Source organism: Chlorocebus sabaeus, chromosome 11 (genome assembly GCF_047675955.1).
Source record: "Chlorocebus sabaeus isolate Y175 chromosome 11, mChlSab1.0.hap1, whole genome shotgun sequence".
NCBI lineage: Eukaryota > Metazoa > Chordata > Mammalia > Primates > Cercopithecidae > Chlorocebus > Chlorocebus sabaeus.
The window spans coordinates 111,046,085-111,073,957 of NC_132914.1; the positions used below are offsets into that span (position 1 = coordinate 111,046,085).

The 27,873-nt window shown below is 48.9% G+C and overlaps 1 protein-coding gene across 1 annotated transcript in view; it reads right to left on the reverse strand.

Annotated features, from left to right (window-relative positions):
• The window catches only part of RBM19 (RNA binding motif protein 19), a 141,609-nt gene that overhangs the window by 75,830 nt on the left and 37,906 nt on the right, over positions 1–27,873 (reverse strand). The window contains exons 17-21 of the mRNA XM_008004832.3: positions 26,372–26,547; positions 23,716–23,776; positions 19,647–19,726; positions 17,407–17,462; positions 13,972–14,088 (exon numbers count right to left, since the gene is read on the reverse strand). Coding sequence (XP_008003023.3) covers positions 13,972–14,088; positions 17,407–17,462; positions 19,647–19,726; positions 23,716–23,776; positions 26,372–26,547 — 490 coding nt within the window. The remainder of the gene's footprint in view (positions 1–13,971; positions 14,089–17,406; positions 17,463–19,646; positions 19,727–23,715; positions 23,777–26,371; positions 26,548–27,873) is intronic.

Consider the following 27,873-nt stretch of genomic DNA (forward strand, 5'->3'; position numbering starts at 1 on the left):
GAAAGTTCCACACTGGTTTCTTTGCTTTCTGAAAAGGGTCTAGAAAGATTCCCAGTGTTTCCTCACACTGTAAACTGAAGCTTAATATATTCTACATTCTTTATAGTAGAAGGTTCATGTATGAACCTACTAAATAAAAATAGATCCTAGATAAAATATACTTACTAGGTCAGCCTTTTGATTTCCCTAGGTACAGTTAGCCTAGATTTAAGTAATAAACTATGTAAATTATCTATATGGAGTATAAAAGTTGGGATAATTTCTCTTCCCCCACTTATCTCCCCTACCTGTTGACTCTGTGGCAGCTGAATATTAGTTTCCTTCTGACCCAGGAACCACCACCTGCAGCTGACCCCTAAGCCTAGAGGATTCTACCTTCTTTGACCCTACAAAAGACTACTGCTGGCATACTTTGGTGAGGAAGTTTCACATAGAGAGTAAGCCTGGCCTCTCATTCCATCAGGAATTCCTTCTTTTATTCATTCATTCATTTATTCATTCGAGACAGAGTCTCGCTCTGTCACCCAGGCTGGAGTGCGGTGGCGTAATCTCGGCTCACTGCAACCTCCACGTCCTGGGTTCAGGTGATTCTCCTGCCTCAGCCTCCCAAGTAGCTGGGACTACAGGGGCCCGCCACCACGCCCGGCTAATTTTTTTTCTATTTTTGGTAGAGACAGGGTTTCACCATGTTGGCTAGGCTGGTCTTGAACTCCTGACCTCAGATGATCCGCCCCCCTCAGCTTCCCAAAGTGCTGGGATTACAGGTGTGAGCCACCATGCCCGGCCCCAGGGATTCCTTCTTAAGCATCCTTAACAAACAGTTGACCTTGACATCACTGGCTTACCACTTGCCACTTGATGGGCAACTCATTACTGCAGGAAATGGCCTTTTTCTAATGCTTTATGGTTTGAGATATTCACTTTTTAAAAACCTTTTAATTTTGAGATAATTATAGATCTATATGCACTTGTAAGAAAGAATCGGAGAGATCTTATACACCCTTCACCTAGTTTCCCTCAGTGGTGACATCTGGTAAAACTACAGTACAATATCATCATCAGAAAATCAACACTAATAACTGACCTTATTCAGATTTCACTAGTTTTACATGCAGCCATTTGCATATATGAATTGAGTTCCATGAAATCTTATGAGAAGTTATGAGTGTCCACCACAATGAAAACACAGAATGGTTTAATCATAAGGACCCCCTAAGCTACCTTTTGACAGACACAGCCACTTCCCTCCCTCCTGTCTCCCACTAGTCTCTCTAATTTTGTCATTTCAAGAACATTATATAGCTGTGCGTGGTGGCTCACACCTGTAATACCAGCACTTTGGGAGGCCGACACGGGAGGATTGCTTGGGCTTAGGAGTTCAAGACCAGCCTGGGCAACATAGCAAGCCCTGTCTCTACAAAAAAATTGAAAAATTAGCCGGGCGTAGTAGCACGTGCCTGTAATCTCAGCTACTCAGGAGGCTGGGGCAGGAGGATCCCTTGAGCCCAGGAGTTTGAGGCTTCAGTGAGCAATGATTACACTACTGCACTCTAGCCTGGATAAGAGAATGAGACCCTGTCTCAAAAAAAAAAAAAGAAGACAACGCTATATAAATGGAATCACACAGTATGCCATCTTTTCGGGATTATCTTTTTCTATTTAGCATAAATCTCTGGAGATTTAGCCATGCAGTTTTGTGAATCAACAGTTTGTCCCTTTTCACTGCTGAGCAGCACCCCATTCCTTGAACATACCAGTTTGTTTAGCCATTTTCCTACTGAAAGACATTTGGGTTGTTTCCAAGTTTTGGCTATTTATGCACAAAGGTATTATGAACATTCATGTATAGATTTCTTTTATTGGGGGTGGTAGTAGCTTTATTGAGATATAATTCACATCTTCTGCAGTTCACCCATTTAAAAGTACACAACTGGATGGTTTTTGCTACATTTACAGAGCTGCGCAACCCTTGCCACAGCCAATTTTAGATTTTCGTTATCTCATACAGAAGTTCTGTACCCTTTATCCAGTAACTCCCAACCTACCTTCCCCTTCCCTAAGCAATTGTGAATCTACTTTCAGTCTCTACGGATGTGCCTAGTCGATCCTCGGTATCCACAGGGGATGGGCTCCAGGACCCTCATGGGTACCAAAATTCAAGGACATTCAAGTCCCTTCTGCATCATTTTCGATCTGTGGTTGGTGGAATCTGTGGGTACAGAATATGTGGATGTGGAACCCACAGATACACAATCATGGGATATGTGGCCTTTTGTGTCTGGCTTCTTTCACTCAGAATCATGTTTTCAAATGCATGTTATCAGTAGTCCATTCCTATTTATTTGTGTCTGGCTTCTTTCACTCAGAATCATGCTTTCAAACCCACATTATCAGTAGTCCATTCCTATGTATGGCCGAATAACATTCCATTGTATGAATATACCCCATTTTGTTTATCCACTCATCAGTTGACGGACATGTGAATCTGTTTTTGTGTGAACGTGAGTTGTCATTTCTCTGGTGTTGATGCTCAAGAGTGCAATCACTGGCTCATAGAGACAGTGCACATTTTACTTTGTAAGAAAACTGCCCACACTTGGAATTTCCCAGAGCGGCTGTACCATTTTTCGTTCCCACCAGCAATGCATAAACAATCCAGTTTCTCTGCATCATTGTCAGCATCTTGCGTCACCACTATTTTTTATTTTAGCCATCCTGACGGGTACACGTATATTCATTTGTTTGTACCCTCAGCAGAAATCTGATTTTCAGTAACATTTGCTCTGAGTCAGAGCCCCGAATGTTCCTCCTGGGCATTCCTTTTGCAGGCTGGCCAACCCTAGATCTTCTATCTTGATATAATCTGGGTAGTTCCTGTCTCTCCCTCCTAAAACAGGAGGATATACTTATTCATTTTACCCATTAAAAGATGGATTTAAGATGTGGTCATGCCATAGAGGAGTTCAGACCTTTGGGATCTGGACCATGGAATTCTGTTGAGCTACATCCCACAGCTGGTGAACCCTGGAGTCCACTAAGAACTCAAGATCTTTTTTTCAAAATAAAAAGGTATGAGGCAAGGACTCCTACATTCTGTCTTGGGGCCGTTCCCCTGGTGGAACTGATTCCCTGGCATTTTGCAGTCACTGCCTGGTACCTGTGCTCGTCTTCCAGGCGGGTCATCATTTCCTTGGACTGTGGTTATTCTGAGGGTAGGAGGGGGCTCTTTGAAACTGGTACAGCGCTGAGCTCCCAATAAGCACATGCTATTTGTGGACGGCCCCTGATAAGCATAGGGGACAGTAAAACCTCAGGGGTGATGCTTGCTGAAGATAGGCATGTTGTAAGGGATCAGCAGATACGTGCTGAATGGGCACATGAAAGAGTTAAAAAAACTCTTTCCCTCGTATTCATAATAGGAAAGACAGCACAGGAAGAGTATCTGCGAGTGCAAATATGGCTTTGCCACTTGTGCAGGGTTTTATAGCTGGGAAGCCATCTGACTTGTGCGCTTCAGTTCCCCAGGCTTCTTGGGGGAGGAATGAATGAAATCCTGAGCACAAAAGCACTTCAGGTCCCTGCAGGGCCCTTGGGTAAGGTGCTGTGCAGACATTGGGAGGTATCGTCAATGGTGCCTGGCTCACGCAGGCAGAGAATGCGGCAGCGAGGACCATCAAAACTGCAAATGCTGGTGCTGAGGCTGACATGCATGGATCCCAACAGGAATGCTCACAGAAGCCCCCAAACACACACAGACACACAGGCTGATGAGGTGAGGCACACAACCTTGGCATCACGACTGCGGCCAGTGATTATTTATACTGTGACAGGTGAGGAAAGGATGTGTGTGTGTGGAGCGGGGCTGTGAGGGATGCACATCCGCCAAGATGGCGGCTGTCTCAGACTTTCCCATCCCCAAATGTGGCCAATTATCCAGCTAGCTGCTTAGGACCTAAATATAGGCATCATCTGTGATCCCTCTCTCTGCCTGCACAGCCCTCACCAAAGACATCATCAAACATATTCCCATACTGACCTGGCATCCCACTTCCACAGCTGACGTCTGGTCCAAGCCACAGTCAGCTCTGGCCCAGGTGAAGTAAAAGCCCCCTCTTGGGTCTCCTCATACCTGCTCATCCCCGTGAGAGACTTTTCTCCTTATAAGATCTTTTACAAATGTAAGTCAAGAAAGCCCAACGACCTGAAGCGCTAACGGCCAACCCCAGCCAGGCAATCACGGGAAAGAACAAAGCCACTGGATATCAAGTCTATTACAAAGTCCTGGTAATTAACACAGGTTGGTATTGGCATGGGGGCAGACAAATAGACCCGGGGAGCAGATTAGAGTCAGAAGCAGACCCTCACACACAGTCACCTGATTTATGACAAAATCAATGCTGCAGAGGGAGGGGAAAGAATGGTCTTTGCAATAAATGATATTGGGCCAATTGAATATCCACGTGGAAAAAAAATGCTCCTTGGTCTGTACCTCACGCCATATACAAAAATCAATGCCAGATGGATTGCATACCTTGATATGAAGGGTCAAAGAGAAGCCTTTCCTTTTAGAGAAAAATATAGGTGGCCACCTTCATGAGCTCAGAAGAGGCAAAGATCTCTTAGCAGACACAAAAGGTTCTAACCAGGAAAGAGAAAAATGACAGTGACAAGATCTAAGTGAAGAGCCTCTGTTCATCAAAGGATACCACCGAGAAGGTGAAAGCGACTTACACAATGGGAGACACTGTGATTGCACAGTACAGTATTCAGAAAGTTAAATAAAAAGTAATTAGAAAATTGAAAAGAAAAATAAATTAAAAAATCAGACAAGCCAGTTTTTAAAAAGTGGGCAAAAAACTTGAACAGACATCCCACAAGAGACAACAGATATCCAAATGGCTCATAAACATATGAGAAAACATTTGACTTCCTAAACTACCAGGGAAGCACAAATTAGAACCATAATGCGGTAATACCACTGTAGCCACTATCCAACTACCAGAATGGCTAAGGAAAAGACAGACAACACCAAGTGTGGACGAAGATGAGGGGCACCAGAACACCATAAACTGACCGTGGAAGGAAGCGTAAACTGATACAACCACTTTGGAAACCTGCCTGGAAATAAATATCTGCTAAAGCTAAAATATGCATACCCTGTGAGCCTGCAATTTCATACCTACACATACACTCTAAGGGACACATGCATGTGGATGCCGAAAAAATGCTCACAGGAGCAGTATTTGAAATAGCCCAAACCCTGCCAACTACCCAAATGCTCATTGGCAAAATGGGTAAGCATACTGCAACATATTCATAAAATGGAATTGTAGACGGTCACAACAATGAACGGATTACAACTGCAACGTAACAACATGTACGGATCTCAGAAATAGAATGATGAGTAAAGAAGCCAGACACAAATGAGAATATATGTTCCAGTTCCATTTACAGAAAGTACAAAACCAGGCAACAGTAATACACGCTTTTAGAAGTTAAGAGAGTGGCTGCTCTTGGTGGGGGGCAGGTAGTGACTGGAAGGAGGCGCTGGACAGGGCCTAGCTGGAAATGCTCGGCCTCTTGAGCCAGGTGCTGGTTGCACAGTTGTGCTGAATTTGTGACTGCTTGCCACACTGTCCACTTAGGATCTGTGTGCTTTTCTGCATGCATGCTAGCTGGCCATCACACGGGGTAAGGCTGGTCCTGCCTCGTCGGGGCTCGGCATTTACTGTCGCTGGATCTGCACGTGCTCACTCCTTCACACCCCCAGGTCTCCACACAAATGTCCCCTCCTTGGAGAAGCCTTACCTAACTGCCCATTCTAAAACTCCCCGTACTGGGTGTCTTCCAAATGACGTCTACTTGAAACCTGTAAAGTGACCTTACTTAGAAATAGGACCTTGGCAGATGTGATCAAGGTCAGATGGGGTCAAATGGATTAGTGTGGGTCCTCAATGCAATGCCTGACGTCCTTATCAGGAGACGGCACAGAAGGAAGAACACCAGAGATGACAGAGGCAGGGATGGGACTGACACAGCCCCACGCCAAGCAATAGCAGGGATTGGCAGCAGCTGCCAGGAGTGGGAGGAGGTGAGGAAGGATCTCCCCTGCAGCCTTCGGAGGCAGCACAGCCCCGCCCACACCTTGCACTGGGACTTCTGGCTTCTGGAACTGTGAGAATACATGTCTGCTGTTTTAAGACCCCCGTTTGTGGCATGTTGTCATGGCAGCCACAGAAACTGGTACTGGTCTCATTCTTATCCCTCCTACCTCTTGCTTTAACTGTCTTCAGAGTGATCATGCCACCATGTCACAGGATTTATTTGTTCATTTGTTTACTGCCCCTACTGCCAACCACCATTAGAACACAAGAGCCATGAGGGCAGGAACTGTGCCTTATTCACAGCCACTTTCCCAGGGCTGAGCAATGCACCTGGTATAGAGAGAGGCTCCATCAACGCCAGAGGAATACCAGGGGAATAAATCTGCCTCTCCCTCGGTGCAGGCGAGACAGGAGGCGCCCCGTACACACTGAATGAATGAGGGTATGCATTCATTCCATCCTTTCAAACCACAGCAAAGTAGGAAGAGTAGGAACATCCTGATAGGAAAACAGGGCAGAGTGGGGAAATGACCTAGTCCTTGCAGCCAGTCCTCTGAGGGGTTCAATAGGACTTAGCTTTATTTGTAGCCCCTGTATGTTTCATAAAGGGGAGGAAGAAAAACACCTTATTTGTGTAACTGAAACTAGAAGACCACAAACCCTGTTCTCTGACTTCAGGTTCCCAGTGCTCTGTGAGGACATGCCACATCCCTACTTAGGCCTTGTGTTTAACTGAGTCCAGGGGTTGGCAAACTTTTCCCAGCCAGGGCCAGAGCATCGATATTTGGAAATACCTCATCAGGGTAGGATGAGGTCATATGGATGAGGTTGCAAGCTCTTCACTCTGCTGCAGACGCCCCAAAGCACCAGGCAATAATGAGCAAGCGTAGCTGGAGCTGGTCAGTGGCTGCGATGCCCCCTGACCTAGGGGCTCTCTGGGCAGGTGGACTTGGGAGGAGGCGACTTGTGTAGAGGAGAGACACCTGGGGTCAGCTTCATCCTCCTCACCCATCCCTTTGAGAACTTGGCTAAGGGTTTTCTCCCACCCCACACACCTCATCCTGCTTGGTAGGCTCTCAGGAGCTGCCCGAGCCTGATTTTTGCAGAGCTTCTTCAGGGAAAGCCTGGAAAATGGGAAGTCCTCTCCCAGCCTGCTCTGCGTCTCTGCCCTGGCAGATGAAAGGGCTCAAAGGGCTTGAAGCTCTTGGAAAAGTACTGCTGACAACCAGGAGTCAATCGGGCAGTGACCCCATGCCTGCGCAGGGGAGACAAGGGAGGTGTGTGTGCGGAGCGTGGGCGAGCGAGCTGTCCTCGGCCTTCCCTCCACCGTCATGGCCACTGCAAGAGGAAATGAGAAGGCCAGGAGGCCAGGGACGGACAGACGCTGTCCACAAAGCAGGCACAACAGGTGTGCGGGGGACAGGAGATGCAAGCCACGTAATTAAGATCTCCAGACACCTGTTGTGAACTCTCGCCCATTCACACCCTAGCAGGTGGTTCACACCTCAAGGTAGAAAATAGTAAAAAAAAAAAAAAAAAAAAAAAAAAAAAGATGCTGAGATAAAAGGAGAAAAGTAGCTCTCCGTCTGCCAGCCTGTAACTGCTGGCTGCTCTCACCAGACATCCCTGACCCATGGCAGGAGTTCCAGGGTGATGAGTGAAGCTCTGGAGGGAGAGCTGGTTGTGCTGCCTCAGGGCTGTGTGACCTCGGGCAGACTCCTGAACCTCTCTGTGCCCTACACTTTGCGTTTCTACCAGGATTGTATAGAGAAAGGCTTCACACAGTGGGTATGCGCTCCACTAACATTATCAGAGCACCAGCTATGTAGCAGGCACCTGTGGACGTGACAGTGTGCCAGAGTGTTCCAGCTTATATTCGGAGGTTGAGGGTCAGTACAGTAAGCAACCACATGGAGCCGTTCCAAGGGGAGCTGAGGCAGCTGGGGTGCAATGGTAATGGGGCTGCAGGAGAGCAGGACAGGCTGAGCTACCCTGGCCAGGGGTCAGGATTTAGTCAGTGGAAGAGTGTGCTGGAGTGTGCTAAAGGCCTCATTTTGTTCTATTTTTTTAGAGAGAAGGCCTCACTCTGTTGCACAGGCTGGAGTGCAGCGGCCCAATTATAGCTCACTGTAAACTCGGACAGCCAGGCTCAAACAATTTTCCTGCCTCACCCTCCTGAGTAGCTGGGACTACAGGAGCACCACACAGTTCAGCTAATTTTTATATTTGTTGTAAGGATGGGGTCTTGCTATGTTGTCCAGGATGGTCTTGAATTCCTAGCTTCAAAAGATCCTCCTGCTTTGGACTCCCAAAGTGTGGAAACAGACTTTTAGCACCTGCTACCCTGGTGACGGCCATGTGGGCGATTTTCTCTCAGGGGCCACACTAAAGGAAAAGCTAATTGCCCAAAACCCCAATCAAGAAGGTAACTCTCTCACAAATGTCCACCTGACTCCAATGGCCGGAAGGCAACGTGAACCACCTGCTGGTAAAAACGAAGGGAGGGAGCGGAGAAGGAAGAATGCGAAATCGGGTCTTGACTGTGAACCTGTGGATGCCAGCTTCCCCAGAGAAGACAGTGGAAACTCACAGGTGGAAAGTGAGCCGGGGCACTCTGGAGTACCGTGTGTGGACAGGCTAAGCGTGAACCACCCAAGCCTTCCTTCTCACCTCCAGACCCGCTCAACTCTGTCTTCCTAAACCTAACACCAAACAGCGTTCCTGGTGTGGCAGGCCACCAGAAGAAAACACAGTAATAACAGCTACGCTGGCTGGGAGCTTTTCATGAGCCCAGCACTATGCCAGCTGTCTTACACACTTGACTCATCGTTTATCACTCAGCTCTAAGGCAGGTTCTTTTCATCCTCATTTTACAGATGAGGAAAACCGAGGCCTGGAGAGCTAACATGACATAGCATAGGAAGGGAGAGAAGTGCACTGAACCCACAGATTTATCACCAGAACTGACTCTTCACCATGACTTGACCTGGCCTGGACTTCAGAGCTGCCTGGACATTCCCACGGTATCCTCAGAGAGGCAGGTCTGAAACGTGTTCCTCAGCAGTAATCCACAGAGGGCCTTAGTGATGATCATGACAGTGACAGACAAGCTTCCATAAACGCATCCCTCCTCTGGTCAGCCTGTCTACCCACCCTCTCCCTGAGCCTTTCACCGCCTTGGCAGGGAGGCAGGGGAGGCAGACACACTCTTCATTTCCATCCCGCAGACAAGCAAACTAAGCCTGGCCAATGGCCACTACACCCTGGCTCCAAACTTCCTGATTCTTACACTGGTTTGCAGGCAGAACTGGCTATACAAGTTGCAGGGCCTGGTGTAAAATAAAAATCCAGGACCCCTTGTTCAAACATTACTAAGAATTTCAAGAAGGTGACAGCAATGCATTTAACCAAGTGTGAGGCCGACCCTGTTTGCAGAACCTCCTTCCTGGAAGATGCAGGCTACCGCCAGCCAGAACCCAGGTGGCTCAAACCAGGCAGCCCCATGGATTATGACAGAAATGGGCAAGCCAGGGTCCATCTAGGAATAGCACCGTTACTGTCTGTACCCCAGTTTCCTCATCTAGAAGGCAGGTTTAACAACAGTCCTACCATGTTGGGCTGCTGTGTGGACAAACTGATACAAAGACTGCGTGGGAAGTGGTTCGCCCCGCGTCCCATGCCTCCTGAATGCCTGTATCAGCCAGCTCTGTTTTTAACGCCACTTCCGGCTTTTGAAATGGGTGCGGAAACAAGACACTCTCCACCAAATGCTTGCGCTCTGCACACAGGTGCTGTGTGTCAGCAGGAGAGCCCCAAGTGTAGGCTTCATTTGCATGTACACACTTAGGCCCAATCCAGGCCCTGACCTGCCTCTCTGCCCCGGGCACTTCCCGGAGGAGACAAGGAAAGAGGAAAATAAACAACACGGCAAAACACACGTGCAACGCACCTACTCCAGAGCAAACCCAGACAGGGTGGGGGTGGGGGTGGGGTAGTGGGAAGCCCAGTCTCCACCTCCTTCCTTCCTTCTTTTAGATCCATACTGACCTAAGACTCTGGGCACCTGCCGGGTGAGCTGACCACCGGCCATTTCCATCCTTGCTCGAGTGGTGGGGTGAGAAGTTTGTGTGTACATGCATACTTGCACAGTCTGGGGCACCGCCATTTGTGTGTCTTCCACATTTCCTTTTGAGGGGTAGAGAGGGGCTGGCTCAGCCTGTCCCTCAAGGTCCTTCCTGACTCTCTGCCCCAGAACACAGATGAATGGGGCAGGAAGAGAGGATTACAGGATTACAGCCTTCCTTTGCATAAACAAAACAAAACAAAATAGGAAAACACTGCCCAGGACCTTCAAGGCTTCAGCACTGCCGTTGTGGACCTGGGTTCTGTCTATAAAGTCAGATTCAAACCCTGGGTTCAAATCCTGGCTCCACTGGTTTGGTGCTGTTGAACACCACAGTCAACATTTATTAACTACCTGCTACCCTGCCAGGGGCTGGATTAAGTGCCTCATCTGCACAATCTCATTTAATCCTTATAGTCCTTGAGGCTGCTGAGCAGGGTGGCGGCCTGAGGCATCTGATGACCCAGTGGGTGGAATTTGGGCTCCGGAGCTGGCTTCTTCACTGAGAAGTGGACATGAAACTGCTTTACCGGGCCATGGTGATGAATGGGCCCCTAGAAACACGAGGCACTGCAGCGCATGGGGCCGGGGACATGAGAAAGAAATCAGCACTCACACATATTACCACAGCATCAGCACAAATTACACTGCATGTTATCACTAGTGTTACTACCACCAGTTTATGCCAGGGGAAACTGAGGTCCCAAAAGAGAGCCACAGAGAAGATGAGAATCGCCGTCCACGAATCCACTGCTGTGCCTCTCTCTGAGTTTCCAAAAACATAATCTTTGAGTCGCCCCAGACAGCAATCCCACAGAAACACGGAAATGCAGTGCCTCTTGATGCCTGTCTGGTTTAATCCAGGCCTGGTTAGTTAAGGGGCTGGAGTGCGGTGCACCGAGGACCCAGTGGAAGGCTAGTGGCCTCCGGGAATGGCCCCAGGCACTGCTGCTTCCGGCTAGGAGGCCACCTCCTCTCCCCTCCAGCAGGCCGGGTGGCTTGAGGCCCTGCCTGGAGAATGCTCTCCGGAGCCCTGCGCTCTCACCTGCACACCTGTCCCACTGGCTGTCACTGTCAGTTTCCTCTCTGGTCCCCTACAGAGAGACCTAAGTCTCTCCTGAAACAGCTACATGCCTCGTGGCTAGCACAGTGCCTGGTACAAATGACACACTCGCTGTCATTTGGTTCCCACTGGAATGATCTGGAGGAAGACAGCTCCTTCTAGACCCAAGAGAACAGGCAGCAGAGAGGAGTGGCTCCAAGCTGGGGCTCTGGGTTAGGCTGACTTAGATCCAAATCCCCACTCAGCAGTGTGGTCTCAGGCAGGACACTTTGTCTCCCTAGTTTCCGTCTCCAGTTTCTGTCCAGGTGCAAAAGGGATGACCGTCCCTCACAGGGCTGCTGTGCGGCTTAAAGGAGGTGATTCTGCATGAGAAGGCATTCAAGCTCAGAGCTCAGTACGCAGCAAGCGTGTAATAAAAGGGAGTTGTGATTTTTACTACACCTGGTTGGATAAACCCATAGAACCTGCCTCGCCAAATGGACCATCCTGGTTTCCCGAAACCCTGAAACCTCCCCTGGCTAACGACCTTTACCGGCCAGTGGCTTTGTCTGAAATCCTGTCTGGGTCTTCCCTGGACAATCTCGGAGAAGTCCCTGAGAAGGCTCACAGCGACCCCTGCTGTCTGCAATGAGGAACTGCCTTACATCCCCAGTCGGAGTGAACAACAATAGCAGGTACGGCCCCTTCAAGAAGGGCTTACGTTTCCAGGGGTTTAAGAAAACTCTCATCAGAACAATGGCAAGGAGAAGAGTCACCACATGTAATTATGTTCAGCGGGCACTAATTCCCTGTCTTCTAAAAATAAATATAATACGTGAGATCAAACAAAGTGCTCTCTCTTCCCTTGAGGTCTTTTGTTTCCCCGGATAAGTGTCATCCTAAATATACTGCAGAACCAAGTGAAACTGTCATTTCGGCGGGATATTATTTCCTGATCAACATGCGCTCTTCTTAGCAAGCCTGTTTTAATCTGGCAGTTCTTAAATTGGACTCTTTTTAAAAAGCAGAGCATGTTAAAGTAAGCAGACACACCGAGAGGCTAAGGATATATACCTTCCTGGAGGGACGACTGATCAACCGAGGTTTGGGGAAATGGGAAACATCCACCAGGTCATGACCCCATCTTGCCAGGCTGTTCCTGCCGTGCAGGATACCCGGGGATCATATAGCTAAGATCCTGTTTCCCAGATACAGGCAGGATTGGTTTCTGCCTCAGATCCCAGCTCACCACAAACCACATCTGTTTATGAACTGAATACTATTGTATGATTTAGAACAAACGGGAAAAAGAGGACAAAGATTTCTGAAGTTCCCCAGATGACTTCTTATGCTTCAAACTACAGAGTGAAAGCAAAGAAGGTAGATGCCACACAAAGATAATTCTTTTTCATCTCCAAAATACAAGGCTTATTTTGTATCTACAGATTGCCTTGCAAGATGCTAACTGGCAACTCTAACAGAGGCTTCACTCTTGGATCCTTGTGCAAGCATAGAATGAATGAACGAGACCTAGTTTGTAGAATTCTAAATGTTCACCCACATGCAGGCCACGGTGCTGCAGGTCCCCCGAGCAGTCCTGGATCCCACCCAAGCCTCAACAATGTGTTTGGGTGAAGCTGACTTCATCTGCCATTACATTCTGAGAGCTAGATGGTCTCTCTACTACCCTGCCCATGCCTGGGGAGGGCCTTGGCTTCAAGCAGTCCCTTCTTAGGCCCTGATATAAGGACATTTCTTTCATTCAGGGCTTAGTGCTGGGTGATGCCTACCTAATCTGAAAAAGCCAAACATTGTAACACGTCAGCATAGGGATCACCAACTAGCAGCCCTGGGGCAGGCCAGACTTTGTCTTGGTTTTAAAAAGTGAATTAGTTGCTGATGAATTCCCCTTAAGAATCCACATGGCTAGTTTCTTTCAAAACATGGGAACTGGTCTTATGAAGCCTGAGTTCCTGTGTGGCATCCCAGCTGGATGGTCAGAGAGAGGCCCTCCTGCTGCTCAGTCCCCACCCAGCCTGCTGCCGCTACCGGCTGGGTCCCCGTGACAGCTGCGCTTCCCACGCCCGTGCAGGCAGGTGCTGACGGACTGCTTTACGTGTGCAGGTAATTCACCTTCGTTTCCGTAGAGCCATTTAGGCCACTGGTCCCCAACCCCGGCTGGACATTGGGATCCCCTGGGGAGCTTTTAGCACACCGATGTCTGGACCCCACTGTTGAAAAATGGAATCCAACCCTCTGGGGATGCAGCCTTGGCAAAGGTGTGTTTTAGCTGTCGCCAGGTGGCTGGAATGCGTGGCTAAGGTGGAAAACTAGCACCTTAAACCAAAGGGGTGGCCTGGATGAAATTTCAAGCAGATCATGGGCAGGGCTGGATTTTAGCCACTGGGGCCCCTGCCCCTCTTGCACCTTGTGGATGGGGACAGGGAAGCCTGCCTGCCCTTTCTCCATCTGCCTTGGAGAGGGGAAACCTGGCTATTTTGACTTTTTTCCTGCACAATGCTCTGGGGAGCCACAACTGAGATTAAGGGAGATAAATCAAAAGCAGCCAAAAGATGACCTTTGAAAGACCACTGAGCCGGCCTGCAGTGGAACCATCCAGGACCCAAAGGCTACCTTCCCCGAGACTCGGGCAGGCTCCCCACCCACACGCCAGTCCCCTGGACTAAACGAGCGCTTCTCACCTGAAGAGCTCTCGGATCTCCCGGCTGTGGGCCTGGAAGGGGATGTTCCGCACCAGGATCTTGGAGGTGGTCTGCGTTCTGGGAACTTGCTTCTTCCGAGCCGATGTCACGGCTGGCCTGGAGGGTGAGGGGAGAGGGTTCGAGTTATTCAGGGCTTCAGCAGCTCCTGCCCAACACTGACTTCACCACGCCTCCATCAGAATATTCAGGTGATGGATTCAAGGAGGGTGCGTGGGGTGGGGGACCAACATGAAAGGAGAGGAAGGTGACAGGACCCAAAACAGCTGCAGAAGTCAGGGGGACACATCCATGCCTGGGTGGCTGCTGCCCTTCATTTGAGAGACTCTGGGGCCACCAGGGACTTAAGGAGCCCCGCTAAGGGTGGGGCTGGTTTCTCACCAAACCCAATCTCTATTGTGTCTTTCTCTCCAGTTGCAAAGAAAGACCCTGGTTGGTTTCCAAAGGTCTTGTTTGTGACACTTCATCAATAACCCGAGGAGGAACATGCGGGTGCCTAACCATGAAGATGGACCAGGGGGCGAGTGAGGACACCCTCAGCCCACGTTCCAGGTCATCCCCAATGCAGTGCTACCTGACCTGTCCCCCTGCTCTCCCAGGGAAACCTCCCACTCCACCAAAACAGGGTAGGGAAGTGAGAAAGGCTGGCAGTTAACAAGCTAGGTGTGAATGCCAAGTCGGATACTTAGGATCTCTATGATCTTGGGCAAGTAACATGGCCACTCTGGGCCTCAGTTTCCTCCATTGTAGAATGGGTGTAATGACAGGCCAACCCAATTTGATTGTCTGAAGATTTAATAAGCAGACTCAGTACTGGACCCAGCATGTGGTAAACATTCAATAAATGGCAGCTGTTATGATAATAACCATGTTAGGACTCACCTCCTTCAGGCCTGCTCCATGTCACCTCCTCACAGGCCTTCCCTGTCTTCATTAAAACGGCAACCCCCTCACCCACACCCCCACCAGCTTCATTTCTCTTCCTGGCACTGACCCCTGTGCTAGTACACTACAAATTTAATCATGTTCCTTGGCTGCCACGCCTCGCAGGGAGGGGCCTCGGCAAGGAAGGGGACAGCTACCCAGCACAGCTCTTTTTCTTGTCTTGTCATTCTGGGGGCTATGCTGTCTCATACAGTGGCCACCAGCCACATGTGGCTAGTTAAATCTAAATTAAAATAAAGCAAAACTAGGCCGGGCGTGGTGGCTTACACCTGTAATCCCAACACTTTGGGAGGCTTAGGTGGATCACCTGAGGTCAGGAGTTCAAGATCATCCTGGCCAACACAGTGAAACCCTATCTCTACTAAAAATACAAAAATTAGACAGGTGTGGTGGCAGGCACCTGTAATCCCAGTTACACGGGAGGCTGAGGCACAAGAATTGCTCGAACCCAGGAGGCGGAGGTTGCAGTGAGCCAAGATCACACCATTGCAGTCCAGCCTGGGTGACAGGGTGAGACTCCGTCTCAAAAAAATAGAAGCAGCAAAACTACAAATTCACTTCCTCAGTTGCTGGGGTATCAGGCTCCGAGATGGTGCCCGATGATCCCTGGCTCTCGGTGTTCATACCCCGTGTAATCCCTTCCCACGCTCTATCAGGGCCAGTCTGGGTGACCAGCAGGACACAGCAGAGGGATGGCGTGTGAATTCTAAGACTGGGTGGCAGAAGACATTGTGGCCTCCTCCTTTCCCATTCTTGGATCACTCACTCTGGAGAGACCCGCTGCCATGCCATGAGGACACTCAAACAGTCCCAGAAAGAGATCCCCAAGGTGAGGAACCGAGGCCCCCTGCCAGCAGCCATGTGAGTGTGTCATCTTCACGACAGATCCACAAGCCCCAGCTGAGCCTTCAGATGACTGCAGCCCTAGCTGACATCCTGACTGTAACCTCGTGAGAGACCCTGAGGCAGAATTCCCAGCTAAGCTGCTCCTGAATTCCTGACCCATGAAACTATGAGACAATGTTTTGTTTTCAGCCTGTAAGTTCTGGGATACTTTGTGATGAAGCAATAGACAGCTAAAACAGTTGCACTTGCCACATCTCAAGAGCTAAATAGCCACGTGTGGCAATTGGCTACCGTCTTGGACAGAAGAGATGTGGAACATTTCCATTACTACAGAAGCTTCTATGGAACAGCACTGCCCTAGGGTGTAAACTCCCAAGGAAACGCCATCCCCAGTGTCTAGGAGGAGGATATGGTACACAGTGGGCTTGCTGTAAAATTTTCTTGAGTAAAACAATGGTTCCATGAACACTGGCTAGGAAGTGAGATCCTGCAAGGCTGAATTCAGGCAGGCTCTCTGCAGATAGGGTACTGGACAGAAACCGCTGGCTCAGTGCTCATGGGCACTGCAAGTGCTAGATGCTTCACACACAACCTCTAGTTAGCACGTTTCACTTCAGAGGCAAAGTCACCCATGCAAGGTCACAGAGCTCCTGGATCAGAAACTACAGGTGTGGGGCTCAAAGCCTGACCTCTTTCTGTTATACTGGCAGCTCAGGAGGGCCCCTGTATCAAGCCTTCTTCCCTCCAAGGATGCTTAACATAGCACAGACCACAATGGGTGAAAAACGCCAGAGCTGGCCCAAGCGGGATTCACAGGAAGCATTAACAATACAGAAGGAAAAAGAAAGGTCAATTCGCTGGCAGCTAATTTGCCGGATGACCACAACAAATGACCAACTTGCTGAAAACTACCGAATAAATATCTGAAACCAGCTCTAGGGTTGTTAGAGGCAGTCATTTTATCACCCAAGGCAAGTAGATGATAATGACAATAATGGCTTACGCTGGGCACCTGTTATGTGCCGGACACTGTTGGAGGCACGTTGGGTATAATAGCTCATTTAGATATACAAGCAAGTAGAAATGAAGGAGCAAAGCTAAATCTCCAAATAATCCCCCTACTTCAGTATACTGGTCATTGGGCAAATTGGTCTGCCTCCATCTCTAACACCTACAGAATCTCTTTAACATTAACTGGAGGCCATTGTAGGCACTGTCATTCAGCTCTAAGAAAGCATGTTCCATAAAGAGGAACACCTAGGTTTTACAGCTTCTTCTGGTTCATCCACAGCACCAGCAACCTCCAGCTCTTCCTTGGTTTATTTATCCCAAGATGAGTGTTGTTTGCCTGTTTCTCCTGCACTTGTTCCTTTTCTTATTAAAAAAAAACCCCGTGCATTAAACATTCACCCAAACGACTAACACTGTTGTAATTCACTGGGAAAACAGGGGTCGGAGTTGGTAAATGCTAACTTAATTAGGTATCTTAATTAGGAAGAGTCCTAAATGGTAAAGGGATGGGTGGAAAGGACATTTAAGGGTGAGAGACAGCCTCCAGGGTGGCCGGCAGCAAGAACAGGAAACCCCAGCTCATAGGAAAGGGAACTGAGGACACTGAACACTCACTTAGTGGCTCGTTCCGAGATCCTCACTTCTAGCTTGTGGCCGTCCACGATGTGACCCTAAGACAGAAGACAACATGGCTCATCTCTCTGTCCCTAGAAATCCTCACCCGAATCCTTGCCCTTCACCAGAGCAGAGCCCTGGCTCGCAGATGGCAGACTCTGTTCCCCAGCGAGTGGGGCTAGCTGGCCTCGAGGACAGAGGATGGCCTTTCCCTGAAATGGCTCACACCGAGCCCAGGCAGCAGCTGGTGGTCAGAGACTCAGCCCTTGGATGCTCTCTTAAGTCACAGGTAGGTCTTGACCTAGATGTCATTCAAGGGACACAGAATTTTCCATTGTTTATAAGCATGTTCAGGCAAAGTAAGGCCCATAGGTCTGGCTTGCAGAGACAGTTGGGTTTAGTTTGTATGTTCCTGAAAAATATTCTAAATCATAGTGGAGTTGCATCTAAAGCTAGGTACTAACATTGGTCCCTCAAGGCGGAACTGGTGTATTAGCAAAATTACCCTTGAAAATCCCTTAAATCTCCCATAAAATACAGCACACAGAGCTTCGTAGGAACAATTCTTGGAGGCAATATTCACATATGCACGCACACAACGATGTCCAGAACATAATACAGTACACGTGCAAAGTAAAATTTCATAGAATCTTACATCACGTGAAAGAAATACGGACCACTGAACCTGCAGAGCCGATTTTAAGTTAAATGAGTGCACAGCCCCTGGCCAGGAAGAGCCTAGGATGTGGGGCATTATGAAGGGAGCAGAGGACACCTTCTCGAGCTACCAACACCTACTGAATCTCCTTCACATTAGCTGAAGGCCATCCTAGGCACCATCATCCAACTCTAAGACAGTACATCCCATAAAGGAACCCAGGCAAGGCCACAGAGCTTCTGGATTAGAACTTAGGCCGGGCGCGGTGGCTCACGCCTGTAATCCCAGCACTTTGGGAGGCCAAGGCGGGCGGATCACGAGGTCAGGAGATCGAGACCATTCTGGCTAACGCGGTGAAACCCCGTCTCTACTAAAAATACAAACAAATTAGCCAGGCATGGTGGCAGGTGCCTGTAGTCCCAGCTACTCAGGAGGCTGAGGCAGGAGAATGGCGTGAATCCAGGAGGCAAAGCTTATAATGAACCGAGATCGTGCTACTACACTCCAGCATGGGCGACAGAGCAAGACTCCATCTCAAAAAAAAAAAAAAAAAAAAAAAAAAGAACTTACAGGTGGTGCAAAATTTGCCCTGTGGTTTGGTGCCAATCCCAGGCTGTCTCGTTCCCCCAGCTCCCCTCCTGCTAGAGGGTCCCAATCTGTCCTTGTACTTAGGATCTAGCAGGAAGGCGTATCTCCCTTCTCTGTCTGAATAGGATGTTGAGTCTTTGTCCAAACAGTTTTCAGTTCAGCTCTGTTCTCCCCACCTTCTCCCACCCTGGCCAAGGCTGGATGACTCAAGGGTCTCCTACCTGCCCCCTGCCCCCAGCCATCGTCCCCTCTCCACACCAGCAGCTGCAGAGGCTGGAGCAGAAGCCAGTGTGCTCACAGCCCTCTAATGGTCTCCAACTGCCTTTAGGCTGAGCAGTAAAATGGCCTAGAAGATCCTGCCCTGCACACCTCTCTCCTCATCCTGCGCCCTGAACCGCCACCCCACGCCGCCCCGCCACAGTGGCCTCTTTGCTTTTCAAATGTACTGAGCTCATTCCCACCTTACAGCCCCTGCCTCAGACCCTCTGCACATGGTCCCTCCTCCCAAATTACCTCCCTCCCAGATCTCTGTGCAGCTCACTTCTGGCGAAGTAGGTGTGGGCTCAACTGTCACCTCCTTGGAGAGGCCTTCCCTGACCACACAGCCTAAGTGCCCCATCTCCACCCCCAACTTGCAGCTTTGTCTTCATAACCTGGTCCTGCATGTTTATTCAGAGGTCCATGGCCTGTCAACCCCACCAGAAAGAGGGGCCCACATCAGCAACCTCTCCCAGGCCTAGCACCACTCCTGGCACACATCAGGCCCTTGATAATAGTGCTATGGATCGAATGAATGAACTATGGTGACTGTGGAGTGTTGGGAAAGGTTCTTAATTTTTTCTTGGGCCACAGTCCCCTAGAGATCTGGTGAAAGCAATGGGCCGGGTCAAGTGTAGACTTCACACACATTCCCACTCAATTTCAGAGGGCTGACAGGACCTCCCACTACCCGCCAAGTGCCTCCGCGGCCCTCAGCTGAGAATCCTCACTTTACCTGGAGCTGCTTAAGAGCTTTCTGGGCTTGCTCCGGCTTCCTGTATTCCACAAATCCAAACCCCATGGAAAGCAGTGCTCCTAAGAGAGAGAGAGGTGGAAATCACACCAGTGGGTGAAGCGGAAGCACAAGGCCAAGTGCAAGGGCTGTGACGGGCCCCCAGACTTGCGCTGTATTTTCTTATTTTCATACCCCCTTCATTCCCCAAAAATCTCGGCTCCTGGCTTGCTGTTTATTACTAGTCATCTTGACGAATCAGTCAATGCAGTTAACATGGCTGCCACCTGAGGCCCATTTGACTATTAATTAACAGATGACTGACATGATAATTAACTTCATAATAGGATTCTGCTTTGGGAGGGAGACTGAACTAAGAGAGATGACCATCATGAAGGCAAGTGGCAAAACTTCTACCTGGGCAGTCCTCTGCTTCCACACGTAATGCCCAAAATGAACATGTGCATGAGAGTCAAATGCACCAAAGGCTTGCTCTTCACAAACAATATTTCTCACCAGCCAATCCCATTCAGTTCTTGGGTTTCAGATATAAAGTTTGGATCATGTGGGCGACTGCATTATTCAAACTTCTCTGGTTCCTTACTTCTAGGTTGCAAGTAGCAAGAGTTCAGATAGCAAATACTGCAAAAATTTCATCAGAAACTTCTGCTTCGTCACTATGTATAACGGGGGAGGGAGGAGTGCTTTTATAGGGCACTAAAAAACATTAAGATCCCTAATTACATCTTGCCCTCTTGACATTAGATTTGATGTCCCCCCACCTTCCACTCACACCCCAGCATCTTATACATATTTGTTAGGTTTATTCTTTATTGTGAATTCAAAGATTCACTTCAGTCTGATGGGTTCAAATGAGGCTCGAGGCTCTCTACCTTTGGCTCACTTTGCAGTTTCTATCTTTACCTTTACTGTGCTGTTTGTGAGACCTATGCTCCTGCCTTTCCATTGACAGCAGGTGTTCAAAATAAGAGCCAAGTGCATTAAGGAATCCCATTAATTGCCCATACATGGTTCAGACAGAACTGACAGCCAGTGCCACCCCACGGCGACTTTAAATGTTCGTTCTTCAAGCAGATACTGCTCAAAAGCTCTCTTTTGGAGGCTGAGGCTGCAGGTGGTGGGCTGGCATGTCTGCGTACCTATGAGATTTTAAAAGCGCAGTGACTGTGTGAAAGGCAACTGTGAGAAGGTCAAGTTCATCTCTGAGTTACTGACACTATGCAGATCCACTCTCCGCCACCGTGTCTATGGGAAGCTGACCTCTATAGACAGCTCTACCTGGACTCCCCAGATTCCTGGCTTCCTTTTGGGATCAGCCAGCAAGAGGCTCTGATCTGGGATTAGGGGGTGGGGGGATGGAGGAGAGAGAGGCTGGAGTACTGGATCCTTCCTCATGTCCCCACCCGCCTCCTTGCTTTGGGTGGCTCTGCAGTGGCCATGTCCAATCCACGGCCACCGCTCCTGCAGGTTATCTCGTGGCTCCAACTCTCAGCTAAGCTCTGGTCACACACTTTCCTCTAATGTCCCTCCAGGCAAGGCAGGGGGAACGGCATTCTTCCTCTAGAACCCACTCCCTGGACATCCCTGTGGGCTCCCTTAGCCCAGCCACACCTTGGCCCCTTCCTTACAGACATCTCTGCTCCAACCCCAGCTGAGAGTGCTTTCCGTCTCCTGCTGCAACCCTGACTGATATACTTTGTCTAGACTTTCCCCAAACTGTGACGGACGGGACCCAGAGAACAGGGCTCTCAAGTACACGCCCTTGAATGAGAGAGTGTATGTTTTAAGAGCTGCTTATGACATGGAAAGATCAGATAACCACTTCTAAAACATGCTGAAGAGCACTCCCCAGGAGGACAAGGCTGCCCCACAGAGCGTCTGACTGGGCGCAGTGAGAGGCAGGGACAGCCACCTCAACCTGCTAGCCTGGGTGTGCCTCCGTCTGGGTGTACCCCCATCCTGGACTTCAGCAACAACTTTTTTTTTTTTTCCTGAAATCCTCACAACTGGTCCTTCTCATCATTAACTTGGTACTTAGCTGCCTTTCCTTGCATCCAAAACTATATATGAAGACTCTGGAGATCAGGGATGTTAAGGGGTAAACGGTGTCTTCCCAGACTCACATGTAAAAATCCTGACCCCCAGTATCTCAGATGTGACCTTATCTGAGACAAGCTGTTTACAGAGGTAACCAAGTAAAATGAGCTCACAGGCCAGGCGTGGAAGCTCACGCTTGTATTACCAGCACTTTGGGAGGCCAAGGCAGGCAGATCACTTGAGGTCAGGAGTTCGAGACCAGCCTGACCAACATGGTGAAACCCCATCTCTACCAAAAATACAAAAATTAGCTGGTGTGGTGGCACATGCCTGTATCCCAGCTACTGGGGAAGGTGAAGCAAAGAATCGTTTGAACCCAGGAGACAGAGGTTGCAGCAGTGAGCTGAGATGACACCACTGTACTCCAGCCTGGGTAACAGACTCTGCCTCGAAAAATAAAAATAAATTAAATGCAGTCATTAGGGTGGTGCCTAAATCCAGTATGATTGGATGACTGCTGTTCTTTTAAAAAAAGTGTGGGTGGATTTGAACACGGGATGGGCATATACAAGGAGGATGCCCTGTGAACATGGAGGCGGCCATCTATAAGCCCAGAGACAGGCCTGGAACAGACCTTCCCTCACAGCCCCAAGAAGGTACCAACTCTACTGGCACCTTGAACTCAGACTTCTAGACTCCATGGCTGTGAGACAACACATTTCTGTCATTTAAGCCACCCAGTCTGTGACACTTTCTTATGGCAGCCTGGTAAATGAATACAAAGATGCTCTGACTTCTGTGCCATACGTCTGCTTAGAACCCTCCATGGCTCCTCAGTACTTCTGGGGAAAAGTCAAAACTCTTCTGTGTGTGTGGCATAAAAGCCATTTCATGGTTTGGAACTCGCCTACTTTTCTAGGCATATCTCCTGCCTCTTCCTCAACAAATTCCCCAGGCTTGGCCACTAGTGTGAGTGGCCTCTGAATACCTTGTTCCCGCCGCCTGGCTGCTCTGCGCCCCTAACCCTCCCAGCCTTGGGCTGATGTGGCATCCATCCCCTGTGCTGGACTCCTGTCCCTGCCATCCAACCTCTTGCTGCACTCTGCTGTAACCACCAGCGCATTTCTCTCTCCAGCTAGACTGTGTGCATGGTGCGGGCAGGGCTGCGTCTCCCTCAGTCTTATATATAACTAACACCGTGCCTGCTGCCTGGTGGGGCCTGGGGACTGTTTGAGGAATAACTCAACAGTAGACATTCTGGCCACCCAGTACTTTGCATTCAGCAGGTGCTCAGGACACAGTTTGGGCTGACACATGTGGCATTCCTACAAATCCTGCCAAACCAAAGGGACTCAGGATAGGGCTGGCACGGCTGTGCAAAAGCAAGGACGTATCCCCTGCAGGAAGCCAGGGCTGGAGAACAGCCCAGCAGAGGCCAGGAGACTCAGGATAGCACCCAGGGCCGAATGGAGAGATGAGGGTGCTCTCTGCCTGCCCATGTACCCACTGCCCTGGGAGGTGCATGGTTAGTAACTCAGGAAAATCTGTGTGGTTAATGACTTGGTAGAATGTTCCAGAAGATCTACAATTGGGTTATCTCCCTCAGAAGGGAAGAGGGAGAGCGCAAGACTGGTTGTTTCCTGCTATTTTCTAGGAAACTTTCAGAGCACAGACGTGCTGGGAGGAGGCAGAGCCTCTAGATACCATCCAGGGTCCTCGCTATCTGCCCACAAATGGCACCACTCTGAAACCACCCCGGCGGTTTGAGGTGCTGGAGGCTCTAGGAGGATCTGACCTGAGAGGCTGCTTCGACTGGAAAGCAGGAGACTCCAGGGGAATAGAAAGAGGGGCTACTTTCAAAGAGTCTGAGGCCGACCATGCTTCGGAAAAAAAGAGAACCTTCAAAATGTGCAAGGGAGAACTCCCCCAACTCCTTGTCTGAAGCTGGAGCTTCTTTTGGAAACCACTCTTTCTGGCTGAATACTGAATACGTTCTGAATTTCATGCGGAATACCTGTTTTGTTCTTCTTCTTGGAGATAGAGCAGCTCTTCACTGTCCCCACTTTTGAAAACACCTGGATAAGAAAGTAACAAGTATCATCAGCAGCTCTAAACCACTATGCAGGCAAGGGCCCCTGTCAAACACTATACCCCCAAATTTGCCATATGGACAACTTGGGGTCCCCAAAACATTTTGAGGTGATGAGTGATGACCTTCTTTAAGTAACCTGGACAGTCCCCTAGGGTTCCCCGTAAGAGCAGCTGGGCTTGTTTCTTGTTCCAGTTTTAGAAGGAGGAAGTAGGACACAGAACAGTGAGAGACTGACTGTAGATCATGCAATCGGGAAGCCGGGCCTAAGTTCCGGAGCATGGGGTCTACTGTCCCAGTCTGGGCCTCTCACTGCCCCCTGCACCAAATGCCAAAATAATTTTTACAAAAATTTTAAGTCATAGTCTATTCTATTTTCCCCTTAACTTTTTCTGTCTCCTTTGCTAGAATTTGAAACCCAATCATAGCAAAATCCATGTTTACCTAGTTCCCGACTGTGTCTTCAGCACTACACACGGGGCCCAGGGAAAGGCAGGTGCCCATTCACCAATGGGCAACGGGGAAGCCCAGGGGCCAGGGAGAATCTTGAGAAACAAATACTACGAGCAGCAGCCGCTTACTGACTCTTGTGTTTAAAGTGTCAGGTGCTTCACTTGGAATATCTCCTTCATCCAGTCATCAAAACAACTCCATGAGAAGAGTCTATTAACATCCCCATGTTACAGATGAAGAAACTATGGCACAGAAAGGCTGACAGACTCACTCAGGGTCACATCATTAGCATGGAGCAAAGCTGGGATCCAAGCCCAAGGAGGCTGATTGCTAACCACGGCTCTCCACTCAGGGCGTGAGACAGGAGCCCTGGGAACTAGGGGCTCTTCCCCCGAGGCCTCAAGTGGACTGTCTGACCCAAGGACAGTGAACCAGCCTCTCTGAAGCTCAGCCTCCAGCCATGTTCCATGAAGAGAGTGAACTAGGTCATCTTGGCTGTGACTTCCAGCTCCAGAATCCTTGAATTCAGAGGATGTTCTTGGGCTGCTGTTTACGTGCATCTCCCAGGAAACAATGATCCCGGATAACGATGTTCCCATACCAGAACCGCACCAGAAATAAAACTAATGTTCAAATCTATCTGACATATTCTAACATATCTACCTTTTGGATGCTACTAGCACATGCCGCTGTTTAACGGCAAAGCAAAACAAAAATGGAACCAGGAAGTAGCCAAAGGCAAGTCTAAGGGTGGGTTTCCAATTGCTTAATAAGGTGAATCTTGGCTCCTTAAACGCTGCTGCTTTAGTCAGGGTATCTCTGCTGGGGGGCTGCTCTTCTGATAGGTAAGGGGACAGTCACATCACAGAGGCTGAGCCAGAGGGTAACAGAGGGGCTGTGACCCTCTGCCTCTCTACCACACCCCAACATTTGCCTCCGTATCATCTGCCCACCATGTTCCTACCCCTGAGGCTCAGTGAACACTGTCTTCTCTCTTGACCCCATGATAGAATTTTAGGGTTCAGAGGGATTTTTAGAAATCAATCAGGTCAATTCTTTTTTTTTTTTTTTTGAGACGGAGTCTTGCTCTGTCGCCCAGGCTGGAGTGCAGTGGCCGGATCTCAGCTCACTGCAAGCTCCGCCTCCTGGGTTTATGCCATTCTCCTGCCTCAGCCTCCCGAGTAGCTAGGACTACAGGCGCCCACCACCTCGCCCAGCTAGTTTTTTGTATTTTTTAGTAGAGACGGGGTTTCACTGGGTTAGCCAGGATGGTCTCGATCTGCTGACCTCGTGATCCGCTCGTTTCGGCCTCCCAAAGTGCTGGGATTACAGGCTTGAGCCACCGCACCCGGCCCAATCAGGTCAATTCTTATGGCCAGCTTCTTTCCCAGAACAAGTTGATGGCTATCAGCCTGCTGTTGTTATTCATTAAAACTAAACAAAAAACTGAAAAACCCATTGAGTGTTTATTCTGTGCCAAGCCCAATATCTAGAAATAAAGGGTCTCCTGAGGGAGGTGCCACACAGTAGGGGAGCTTGCAGACCCCACTTCTTTGGAACTGGAGGCCCCGTTGTTTCCTGATCGCTGGTCCAATTCCTTCTAGAAGCCCCCTGCCCTCACTCAGCACAGCCCTCATTTGGCTTTTACTAACCTTCTATTTGGAGCTCCCTGCCCTTTCATCCCCTTCCCTCTTCCCATAAATGCAAAAATCTCACCCCATCCAGGGATTCCAGGTCAGGCCCAGACCCTCATTCATTGACGTGGCTTCTCCATTATTCCCAGCAGGCTGAGAGGATTGTGCTGACATTTACTTTTGGGTAGTTTACATCATAGAAACAACTATTGCCTTCATATTACACGGTCTCCCTAGAGATTCTGGTATGTCTCCAAAGCATATGTGGTAGCCCCTCTCAGGCCCCCTGGCCAGCCTTGCTACTGCTCTAGTCTTCAGTTGAGCTGTCTACTGGACACCCCAGGAGAAGGGGTCAAGAAGGTGGTGCTGGTTGTTGTCCCCAAGTGCCTATTAACACGAATCATGTTTTAAGGCAGAATCAATGCAGTAGCCACATCAGTAGACTAGGGTTTCCCATCCCACACCCCTCCCTACTGGACTGAGAAACCACTCACTCCCTTCAGCTTCTCTTCTGTTGTGTCAAAATTGAGATTCTTAATAAACAGAGTACACCCTGGGAGGCTCTCTTCTTCTTCTTCCTCTTCCTCCTCCTCCTCTTCCATGTTTGCTGAAGAGTTGTCTACTCCTTCCTCTGTTGGATTTTCATCTTCTGGGCTTTCACCATCAGGCACTAAACCCCCATCAAAACAAAAACAAAAACACCAAATCCATGAAATAATATCAAACCCACCAGAGCCCTGAGGCCAACTGCAAAGAGCCTACTAGGTAAAGGGGTTCTGCCTCTGCAGGCAGTGGCAGGAAGGGGCACTGTGATCCCCAACTTGTGCTGAGCTTCAGCAACTCTTGAGACAGAAAGTCCTGCCCCTGCTATGTTGTAAAGAGAAAGGAATACGAAACACAGCCCCCAAACAGAGCCTAAACAGGACCAGCTCACACTAATTTGAACCTCAAAATAAATTACCATGTGAACTGTTTTACTGAACCACAAGCCTAAGCAAAATGTTATTTTTCCTCAAAAAAATAGCCCTTAGTGAACTTTCAAACTAAAATGCAACTTAAAACTTTTCAAAAATTATAGGATGGGAGCAAAACTTAGGGAGTCTAACTACTACTCCCTTGAGCCTAAAGAATGTTATATACCATCAAAATCCCTCATATGCACTACTTCAGGAAGCATATACACAAAAAGTGTGGTTTTGTCTATACATATTAAATTCAGAGTTATGCATCACAGGGAAAAACTGAAAATACTCGATGTTCACAAACAAGAGACTAGGTAAGGTAGAGAACCACCAAAAGCTGGAATAATATGTAGTCATTAAAAATGACGTTTCCAAAGAACGTTTAATGACACACAACAAAGCTCATCACAAAAAAGTTAGAGAAAAATTAAGATTTTAAAAAAGTGTATACTGTAATTTTAGAAAATGTTCAAGGTAATTTAAATCATGATCTAAGCCAGGCGCAGTGGCTCATGCCTGTAATCCCAGCACTCTGGGAGGTTGAGGCGGGCAGATTACTTGAGGTCAGGAGTTCAAGACTACCCTGGCCAACATGGTGAAACCCTGTCTCCACTAAAAATACAAAAATTAGCCGGGCATGGTGGTGGGCACCTATAATCCCAGCTACTCGGGAGGCTGAGGCACAAGAATTGCCCGAACCTGGGAGGCAGAGGTTGCTGTGATCAAGCCATTGCACTCCAGCCTGGGTGACAGAGTGAGACTCCATCTCAAAAACAAAAAACAAACAAAAAACATGATCTGCACATTTATGAGAAAACATACAAGTGTGTACACACACACACACACACACACACACACACACACACACAGGGATCACAGGAAGGAGACGCATAAAGTGCTCCTGGTTTATTTCTGGAGAATGGCATTAGGGATGGTTGTCATTTCAACCTGTCACTGCTAGCACTTTGTGCCGCTCCTACTCTGAAAGAACAGCATTTTAGGGAGAGGCTCTTTAGAGAGGTTCTCTAAACAGC